Source organism: Pagrus pagrus, assembly GCF_965226575.1.
Source record: "Pagrus pagrus genome assembly, chromosome: 8".
In the NCBI taxonomy this organism is placed as follows: domain Eukaryota; kingdom Metazoa; phylum Chordata; class Actinopteri; order Spariformes; family Sparidae; genus Pagrus; species Pagrus pagrus.
In genome coordinates this window covers 10300912-10311540 of record NC_140192.1, presented here as the reverse complement: position 1 = coordinate 10311540, position 10629 = coordinate 10300912, and the positions used below count along the sequence as shown (strand labels likewise).

At 42.2% G+C, this 10629-nt stretch overlaps 1 protein-coding gene across 2 annotated transcripts; it reads right to left on the bottom strand.

Annotated features, from left to right (window-relative positions):
- Positions 1-5621: 5621 nt before the first annotated feature.
- On the bottom strand, positions 5622-10284 carry LOC311261134 (homeobox protein orthopedia B-like). 2 transcript variants are annotated; one of them, XM_084359528.1, is made up of 3 exons: positions 10121-10284; positions 9392-9792; positions 5622-7008 (listed from the first exon to the last, which is right to left on the bottom strand). In XM_084359528.1, the coding sequence occupies exons 1-3, from the start codon at positions 10155-10157 to the stop codon at positions 6511-6513; spliced, it is 936 nt and encodes a 311-aa protein (XP_084215654.1). In that variant the 5' UTR covers positions 10158-10284; the 3' UTR covers positions 5622-6510. The 2 variants fall into 2 exon arrangements, with proteins under 2 accessions (XP_084215654.1, XP_084215653.1); XM_084359527.1 differs by having other exon boundaries at positions 10082-10283.
- Positions 10285-10629: the final 345 nt, after the last annotated feature.

Here is a 10629-nt window from a genome sequence, read left to right as displayed (position 1 = left end):
AAATGTCAAAATCAGCGATGCAAACAAACAGTTGTTTTGATTGATTGTGTCTTCAGATCAAACCACTGGGAGACAGTGCAGTCACATTCAATACATCATTGACTTACACAGCAAGGAATGTCACCTTTAAGGGGCACTATGTTGTTTTGGAAAATAAATTAAAACTGAGAGAGTTAACATTTATAAGATAATAATACAAACTAACAAAAATAGCTATTTGATATATTTCCCCTTATTCCCCTTAAGCCATCCTTGAGGGGAATAAGGTCCCCAAAACACTGTTTGAATCTAGAAAGGTGTCTACTTATAAGGGTCCTGCAAATATAAACAAAGTCAACCAGTATGAAATTGTTGTTTTTAGTTTGTTTATTCAGTTAATTCAGTCATGAAAATCAATCAGTGAAGATTTTCTCCTCTATCTTTTTCATCTTCCCCAAAACTACACAGTGTACCTTTAATCTCTAGCATTCACGGCTTTTATTTGCAATGTTTTCCACTTTTCAAATTGTTATATAATCAACTAGGCTTTGTGTGTGTGTTTATTTGTAGGTAGATATTTATTGTATGCATGCACGCATGGCTGTGAGTGCATGCGTGAACAGAAATGAAACAGACAAATCCATCAGACGTCCACTGGGTTTTGGTTTGTATACCACCAGGAGCGCCCATTAACAGAAAATAAATGCTTGACGCCATAAAGCTGACAGTGTCTCATTCATACTGACACTCCGGCTAAATTACACATAAAAGCACTGATAACATCATCATTAAATATTGATTTTAAGGATGGTTGAAACGAAAACACATCCACACATATTCTGCAGGCTGGATGAGAGTCAGAGCAGAATCAAAGCTACGGCGGCTTCTCCTCAGACAATGATGGACAGAACAGAAGCAGTAGAGGAGAAGGAGAGAGTAAGAAAGGGGGAGAGAGGGTGAAAAGTAGAGGGAGGTAAAGGGTTGGGGGGGTAGAAAGAGATTTAAGGCTGAGGCTCAGAGCAGATGTTAGTGTTGATGATGATGGATGCAGGTTGTTGAGATGCAGAGTTGTTATCATGAGAGGCACTCGCAGCCTCCTCACAGCACACTTTCCCCCAGATGTCACTGTGTGTGTGTGTGCATGTGTGTGTCTGTGTGTGTGCGGAGAGGGAGATGCTGAAATGAACAAGCCACATGGCCAAATTAGGTTAGGACCAAACCTACTTCATCTATGTTGGTTTTTTTATGAAGATGTAGATTGAAAAATTCTGTAATGCAAGAATTTTCCTCCTCGGTCTCAACTTGGATCACGACAATGAAGAGAAGCAATGAGATGCAACAAAGGAGAATTTAGAGACTGATGAGGCTAATGAACAACTATCTTTTACACTCTTAGGTGCAGACATGGTGGAAAGCAACTTCCTCTGAAGGCCTTAATTGGATTAGTTGGAAGATTTGTCACCTTTGTGTCACACAATTCTTGCACATATCACCGGGTTACCCCACACATCCCTGCAATAATCCACATTCACCAAGAAAACACACACATTTGCAGCCCCCACACATACATAGGCAGCAGGTGGTGTGTGTATGTGTGTGTGTGTGAATGGGACATGTCGAGTGGTAACCTGCTCTCCACTCTAACCAGATAAAAGGTGCAGGACAGAAACACGTCGGTAATTGATTGCTAATTAGTTCTTTTGTTGTCGTCCATTGTGTCCTGACAGAGGTTTGCCCTGGGCTGTCTATTCACACACAGACTCCCCGGCCTCACAGCAGGGAAATAAGCAAAGCCAGTCCATAATGAGACAGACTGATGTAACCCCCAGCAGCCCGTAGATGCTTCTCTTATTGAACTTTTGGATGCAAAATGCAGAAGACTTGATGGCGTAAACGGAGGATTCTCGGACAGAAAACCCTGCATGCAGGTCTCATCCCATGATCCATGATGAGGTGATGAATGTCCTCCCATAATTGTCCAGCAGCTTTACAGTATGCATTGCAGCAGACCACGTGCCATTTCCACTGAGTTGCTATACCCACATCTCTCTCCCTCTCTCATCAGTGCATGAGAAATTACCTAATGAGGAATGGGTCGCACATTTCCACAAACTCATTAACCCGCGAGCGAGTGAGACTAATTGCAGCGTTTGGGTAATGTGATTTCACATCTGTTACTGCAGCCCAGGACACAGTAGTCAGCACAGGGCTGGATCTGGTGGGCTGAGCCACACATAGAGCTAGATGTACCAGAACAACACCGCTGCAGCTCCAGCCTGGAAGGGTGGAGCTGCAGTCAGTTTGGCTGTGGTTATAATGTTTGATCAACTGCTGTCATGCCTCTGCATGGTAGGTGTGCCACCTGCAGACTACTGCGAGGCTGGAGCTGGGATGGGATGGGGAGTGTAGATACAGTATTAGACAATCAAGCAATGAGTTTGAGTTAGGGACCATCATTAAAGTAAGAAAAAATGGCATTAATTTGTTTTTTCTTTTTGTGTACTGGGGGAAGTCCATTTATTTTTAAATTAAATGTCAGACTGAGATGGCTTGCTGAACTGTTGTCAGCAAATAAATGGGTTAAACATCCGTTTACATTACAGATTTACTCTGGTTTACACTGACACAACATAATGGTCCTCTTCCCATACATTCACTGTGACTTCACTGTTTCCACCTCTGGGGATTCTGATCCACATGTGGCAAAATAACATTCACATTTGAATGCATGTCATTCACATGTGAAAATCTAGATTTAATGTGGGGAAACTTTCATTCATATGTGAATAGAAGCCACTGACTTGTGAAAATGCTCACATGTGCCTATATTTTCTATTCACACAGCATATATTTTAGTGCACATGTGTAAATAACCAATCACATATGATCATATATTGAATTCACAAGTGACATTTTTGTAAGCGAATTTAACCAAGAAACAAATTAAAAGGTTTTTCTTCCACATGTAAATTTTTTAGTTCACATGTGAAAATGTGGAATTCACATGTCAACATGGAAATTATAATTTAAATGTGGAATTTTAAAATTACATGTAATATAACATTTTAATAATATGTGAATAAGCCAATCACTTGGGAAAATGTCCACATGTGCCTTTATTTTCTATTCACGTTAAAATTTGAGTTCACATGTGAAAAGAGCCAATCACATGTAAAAATGTGATGATGTGGGTTTCACATGTGAAGAAGTTTTACATGATACCCTCTGCCATGTTTTGTTTCCACATGTGCAAATTCTAATCAAAATGTGTAATAAATGTATGTAATTCACATGTGAAATGTAAATTTCAAATTTTCATTCACATGAAAAAAAAGTCAGTCATAAAAAGTTGTTACTTGTGAAAATGTCCATTTCAAATGTGCCATCATTTTCCTTTTACATGCTAAAATTTGAGTTCACATGTGAAAATAGTCAATTCGCGCGTGACATTTTGTAAAGGAATTAATCAAGAGATAAATTAAAATGTTATCCTGCCTTGTTTTGCTCACTTCTTCCAGTCTGTTGAATAAAACAAAGAGTCCTGCTCGTTGTTTCAACCTGTAAAAGTCACCTCAGTGTGATCCTGTGTGAGGCTGCTGCTGAGGCACACTTGTAAACAGTTCAGATAATAACGCCAAAAATTGTTTTTCATGGTATGTTGGAAAACTTCAGGCTGTTTCACTCACGCTAATTATGTATTACAGAAACATACACACACAGCACAGAGAGGAATAAATTATATTTTCAGGGTCTTGACTTGGGTTGGTATTTTCAATAATTCAGTAAATTACTGCAAACAAATTTATGTTAATAGAAAAGGTGGGAACCAACTGTTTAATATGGGAAAAGTAATATACTTTTGTTAATTATGATTAATCCTTTGTTTAACCCCCCTGCATTGTTACAGAAACTCCAATTATAAGTTTACAGGCAGTGGGACTGCTTATGGTAATGCCATATCTCATCAATTACCATCCCGTGACCGTAAATTGGCCTCAGCGCTGACAACGAGATGAGGTTAACACGCTGATTAATTTGAGCTGCTGTGATTTCAGGCTCAAGTTGACACTTATAATCTTTGACACAGACAGTGAGGTCCGCTCACTTTCTTAATGGAAAAATTTTATTTACTTCTTTCGGAGGAACGTTTACAGACATCACACCTCACATCGGGATAATTTGAAAATAAAGTGACGCAAACAAGGTGAGAGTTTCTCGTATTACAGAAGTGATGAAGAACTTTAAGTAAATGTCAAATGTTCAAAAGGTGCACAGGCTAAACTGTTTAACACTGATTATCTGTGTATTATTTAGTTATGACACGCATGTGGTGTGTTTAAAACTATTGCTGCATGTGCAGGTGTAAGATTAAGTCGGAAATAATGACAGCATGTGAGTCATTCATAAATGTCTCAAGGGACTGTGTTTGTCCACTGCTTTAAAAAGTTATTATCTATATTCTTCTTATATTTAAAGTATGAATACTGTGGCTGAGTTAGTTGCCAACATAGAAATAATAATGTGCAAAAATGCAAAAACTACTTTACAGATTGTTTTCACTTTTCCTCCAATAATTAGCCTTCAAATTTCCCAGAGCAACAAGTTTTATCATTTATTTAACTGCTTTAAATTGTGCTTATCTCTTATAGGATGTACTGCTCCCTCCTTAAAACAGCTGTTAGAAGGCTGAAGTGAGTCAGTTGACCTGTTAAGACAGTGGTGCACCATTTCTAACAATCAAGTTAAATGCTGTGATTAAGTTCTGTTTGAATTAAGTAAATATGAACCATGTGTGTGAGTCCACTACAGGAGTATATGAGCTGCAAAAAAAACACCAAAGAAACGTCAAAAAGCGGTGCCATGTGATTACATTGTGTGATTAATACAGTGAAAACTATACAGTGACTGTAGGTTGGTCCATCTGTTTACAGTGAAGACAGTTTTATTATCAAACCACTTTAATGGCAGCCGTTTGGATAGCTTTACGCACAAAGAGGCATTTGGCAACTACAGGAAATGTTGCTCCTATAGCGCAGATACTGCTGCACACATACCGGTTGATAGTTCATTAATAGCGGTCCTGATGGTCAGTAGTAACTATGCATCATGAAGTCTCTTCCGGGTTTTCTACATTAACCACAGTTGCATCTCACAACAACTTCAGTTCAACTGCAACTAATCGATGATGTAATTTCTGTTTCCTGATGGCAGACAACTCTAACCTTAAAATAAAAACTATAGGCAGGACACACACACACACACACACACACACACACACACACACACAGGTCTGTGATTCCTCCTGTTTAGTTACAGTCCATCCAGTCCGCTCAGTGGGATGACCGTCATGGTTAAAAGCAATGACCGTCACATCACAGCGCTGACATCTTTACCGCTGCTGTCTGCCGCCGTGCAACCATGAGACCAATCACCCTTCATAAACCCTTTGACCCCGTCACCTCAGGCACTGTAAAAAAACAAAAAACAAAACCGTGTGTGTGTGTGTGTGTGTGTGTGTGCATCATGATCAGTATTAAACCCAGATATCTTCCTCCATCAGCCACTGACTATAAGAATGTGTACAAAATGACCACGGTGACATCTCGTCAGATTTAATGGAGACATGACTCACTCTTGTTTTCACATTCTTGAAAATTACTTTTATTTGTTTCTTCATTTTAAATTGGTACAAACCCGTCAATGTGGTGCATTTTTCGATGTAAGATCAAACATTTAAGAAATGTGTCAAGTAATAGCACATACAATAAGTTAAAACATGTCACAAAAAAGACCAGCGGGTACATAGCAAGAATGTTTTATCTACACAAAACATCCTAAAACAGAGTAGGCCTACTGAAAGATCATTGTATTTTTTTTTTCTTCCTCCTCTTTAGTTTTTCTGCTCCCGTCTCATGCAGACGAGACTGTGGCCGCCAAACCAAAAGTACCTCTTGGATCTGAGTGGGCACCGTTTACTCCTTTAAATTATCCAAAGCGTTTAAATCCACATGCACAGTGCATGCCTGAGACCCGGTTCAATAGGCCCACCTACAGTGTGGTGCGTGTGCGGTAGGCTGTTACCAAAAATGTATACCCAATCTTATAAATAACCGTTTGACATAACACAACTTCACCTGAACACAATAACATGTGTGCGTAAAGACACACTCAGTGAAAACGTAAATACGACGATTGTTTGGCTCCCGGTAGTTAGGGGCCTATAGTCTAGAGATCATTACAATAGTATTTATCATCAATAGTCGATAAAATCCTTTTGAATTAACAAGATAAATAACCCCAAACCCAAGTTTTTTTTTTCCTCCATGTGTCCCATCAGAGTTGTCCTTTTTCTTTTTGTACTTATAGATGAAGTCACACACAGTCTCCTCACATTTCAGGCCTGATTAGCTCGCTCGTTCTCTCGTTTTGATCTAAATAGCGGGAATAAAAACAGAAAAAAAAAAAAAAAAGAGCCGCAGTTTGGGGCTGATAGAGGGGGGTTTGGAGGAGAGGGGATGTGGTGAAAAGTCACTAAGTGAAACTCATGGACACTGTGTGCTCCAGCGCTTTGCGCCGCAGTGACGCGATGCTTGTCCCTCTCCACATGTCACTGTCCGGGGAGCTACACAGCTGGTTGCCCGTTACGTTCGTAGGGCCGGAGAGAGAGGCCGACATTCCGGGGAAAGGCGACTGGTAGAGGTGGGACTGCAGACCGGAGCCGTTGGAGGACAGGCCGTTGGAGAGACCCATGGAGTTTGGTGGCGGGCCTGGACCCAGACTGCACTGTGACAGTCCCTGCATGCCCGGCTGACGACCGAGAGCCGGCGGAAGCTGCAGCTGGGACACCCCCGGCATCCCCGTGGCCCAGCGAGAGTCGTTGGCGTGGAAGGAGCACAGGCTGTTCTCCATGGCGGCCGCGGCAGAGAACTGTGGCAGGCCCGGTGTTGGCAGCAGCGTCCCCGGGGCGCGGAACACATTGGTGGTCTTCTTCCTCTTCTTCCACTTGGCGCGTCTGTTCTGGAACCAAACCTGCAAGCAGAAAGACAGGACCGTGAGCCACCAGGAGGATAAACTGAGGGGACACGTCTGGAGCATAACACACTGTGACAAGGCAGGTAGGTGGATGTTTGGATCATGGGGGGAAAATACCATTACGCGCGATAATCTCACGAAAACCTGGTCACGATCAGACGAACTTTAGTGTTGTTTTAAGACATTATTGTTACAAGAAAACTGATCCACAATGTTTGAGCGACACATTCTCTGCCAGCCATGTGGGCCTGCCATGCTCTGGACCTGGCCCTGTACTGTCTGACCACTGGGGCAAACGAAATTAACAAGACAGAGCCTGAATGAAGAACCGCTGCTTTTGACTCAAAGGAACTCTGATCAGAATATCGTCACTTCTACTTTGAGGGGGTACCGTCTAATAGCAGGTGCATTTCACGAACCCTTCTACATCGCATTAGTATAGCCTGTCACTCACAATTCATTCGGCTATACTGTCAACATATTATTCTGCGTTTCTAAGGCAGAAAAAGATGCCATGGTTGGAAATTTCATTGTAAATGCAACACAAAAGGCTACACAGAGGCTCCTTTTTCACAAGGGCTTTTTTATCCCTGGTGTTCCGCAGCAGTGGGTCGAACTATTTATCTTTCTAACATCTTATTTACAGGCAGATTAGCTGAAAATTGCTCTAACTATTGTCTGGGCTTAAATACAAATGTCGCGCATTACTGTACACAATCTACAGTGAGAATAAAACACGCGCACGCGCCTGAAGCCACACACACAGACACGGGAAGCCGGGAGACGCGCGCGCGCAGCCCTGTTTGGGCTTTATAAAGATTTCATCATCTTCGGGCGGTGATTAATGCGCGCGCGAGAGGCCGTGAGTCGATGCCTCCGTATTAAAAGTGAAATCTCGCTCTCATTCCGCTCAGCCAGCCGTGAAACGTCGCCCAAACCCATTACACTCGGAGGGGGGAAAGAAAATGCAATTTCTCATTCCATTAAAAAAGTACAATATATTCTTGAGTCCTATTAAGACGTCGCTGATAGAGCATTTTAAAAGGAGAGAGGCTCGTGGAGGCACACATACACACACACACACACGCCCACTGAAGGCTGCACCCCGCACGGCCCCGCACTAATGTTTACCAACAGCAGCGAGCGCGAGCCGACCTGCACCGAGCGGTTGGGATCCCGCACCAGATAGAATAAAGGATTGATTATTAAGGTGACTAATGATTCCGCTGGTTTTTATTGCTTTCACTGGGATCATTTGCATGAATTTCACATCACTGGTTAATAACCCGTTCACTGTTATAAATAAGACCGAAATTGGTTGATAATGTGTTTGGTTTATTAGAGCCCGCGTGCTCGTTCAAAAAAAAAAAAATGTCTCAGCCATGTTTGAATTGCGTGAGAAGGGTTCGTGTGTTCAATTAAAAAAGAAAGAAATTATTGAACGCAGTTTTGAATGTAAAAAAATAAGTGCAACACGTTTCTGTTTTAATAATTGTGTAAAAAGGGGAGTCTTATTTTGAAAAAGGTTATTCTTAAAGGTGTAACCTGCACTATTTTTTTTTCTTTTGTAAAGAAAAATAATTATTTTTGCAATGTCCAAATTTCAAAATTGCACAGAATCAAATGTAAAATAAATAAATTCAGCACTGTCACACCTCCAATTTCTATATTTCCGGGCACAGTCACCACAGGTGGCACAGGCCTATAATATTTTTTTAAAAACCTTAAAGCCACCTGAATGTTTTTGGACTTCATGCTCGCTGTCGGCAGGTGAGAAGTGTTTCAGCACCTTGGACAGAGCCCTGTGTGTGTTAGACCAGTGAAGGTTTCTTACAGTTAAATCTCGCCCACTTTCAGTCTAAACATTATTAAATCACAGGACATTTTTTAACTGAATAATTAAGTGAAAGCAGCCTCGAGTTGGTTTATTTTCTAAAACAACTGTTACTGGAATATCAGAACCAATTAATTAGCTCTTTGTTTTTTAAGGCAGGATATAGTGCTGCATCTAAACCAAAAAGAAAATATTTTTAAGTGATTTTATTACTATAATGACAATCTACACACGAGTTTAGATTACACCAGTGGCGTCAATCCACCTGTTATCTTTTAATATTCCGAGCGTTTGCACCCAAATCTTGGCCACAACATTTCAGGAGGTAAGAGTTGACACACACCTGAAATGACACGATAAAAAAGCGAGAAAACTATTTGTCTGAATCCTCTCCTGAAGTGAGCCCAGCCTTGCTCTCTGGATTTTAAAGGATAATATTTGGACACTTGGACACGATGCAGAAAAAACACAGGACCAGAACCCGGACCAGAGCCACACCCCGCCTTATCACACCACTGTTCCCATCCACACTGCACGAGTGTTTACCTGAACTCTGGACTCGGTGAGGCCGATCCTCAGCGCCAGCTCCTCCCTCATGAAGATGTCAGGGTAGTGGGTCTTGGCGAAGCTGCGCTCCAGCTCGTTGAGCTGCGCCGGGGTGAAGCGCGTCCTGTGCCGCTTCTGTTTCTGGCTGGCGGTCTGACCGGAGCTCTGCTGCGGCTGCTGCTGCTGCTGCTGCTGCTTCTCCTGCTCCTTCCCGTTCACCGGCATGACGGCAGAGTTGGATCCCACTGTGGCGATGTCTTCTCCCGGCAGCAGAGTGGTCCCCTCTACAGAGTCCGAACCAGGGGCCATGTCTCCCGGATGCCCCTGGTCTGGCACGCCACCACCCAGCCGGCACTTCAGAGCCTCTCGGTGTCCGAGCAGCTCTGCGGCATCCTTCATCCCTGAGAGGACGAGCAGCACAGAGTGAATACACGGCAAACCCTTAAAGCGCAGCATGTTTAAATGAGAATCACATTGAAAAGCATTGACAAAGATTCATTGACAGAAATGCACAAATAAACTCAGTATAGCTTGGATCGTCATGTTTTTTTTTTTGCTGTCAGGTCTTATTCCTGATAAATTACTGTAAAGAATTACTTCGAGCAACAATAAAGCACTTAGCTGTTAACACAATTAACTACACAGTCTATCTATCACTTCACAAGGTTGAACAAGAAGTTGAAATCTTACACTGGAGTTTAGGGCCGGAGTTTAGTGATGATAACTCACCGAGCCGAGCATCCAGGAGGTCGGCGTGAGAAAGCATCGCGTACCGCTCCAGGGCGAAATGCGCTCCAAAAAAACCCGACAACTTTGGGGCAATTTAAAAAGTATATATCGTCTAAATGAACGAAAATTCGGTTTGTGGTTAAAAAAGGAGGTCCCTTGCATTATAATGTCCTTTAGAGCGACGGGGAGGCGCTTATTAGTTGAAAGAACCCGTGAGCTTCCTCAAATAAGAGCCAATCAGAGAGGGAGCTTGGAAATGTCAGCGGCGTGACTCCCCCCTCTTCTTCTTCTCCTTCTTCTTCTCCTTCTTCTTCTTCTTCTTTTATTTTTTTTTTTACACACACATACACACGCACACGCACAGACCCAATCGCGCACCAAACACTACAATTCAATTCAATCCTCTGCCATTCCGTCCTCTGATTTATTAGCTTTTCATGCTTAAATTATTCCACGTTAAACATCTTAATGTGTTTGTTTAATCTCGCACAGCCCGTGTGCCATGACAG

Bases quoted from the DNA above. Each gene is read 5' to 3' on its own strand.
- LOC311261134 (XM_084359527.1), bottom strand. From the start codon at position 10,157: ATGCTTTCTCACGCCGACCTCCTGGATGCTCGGCTCGGTGAGTTATCA. The intron at 9,793-10,081 runs GTAAGATTTCAA...TCGTCCTCTCAG, and splicing joins CTCCGGCCCTAAACTCCAGT to GGATGAAGGATGCCGCAGAG. The intron at 7,009-9,391 runs GTAAACACTCGT...TTCTGCTTGCAG, and splicing joins TCACCGAGTCCAGAGTTCAG to GTTTGGTTCCAGAACAGACG.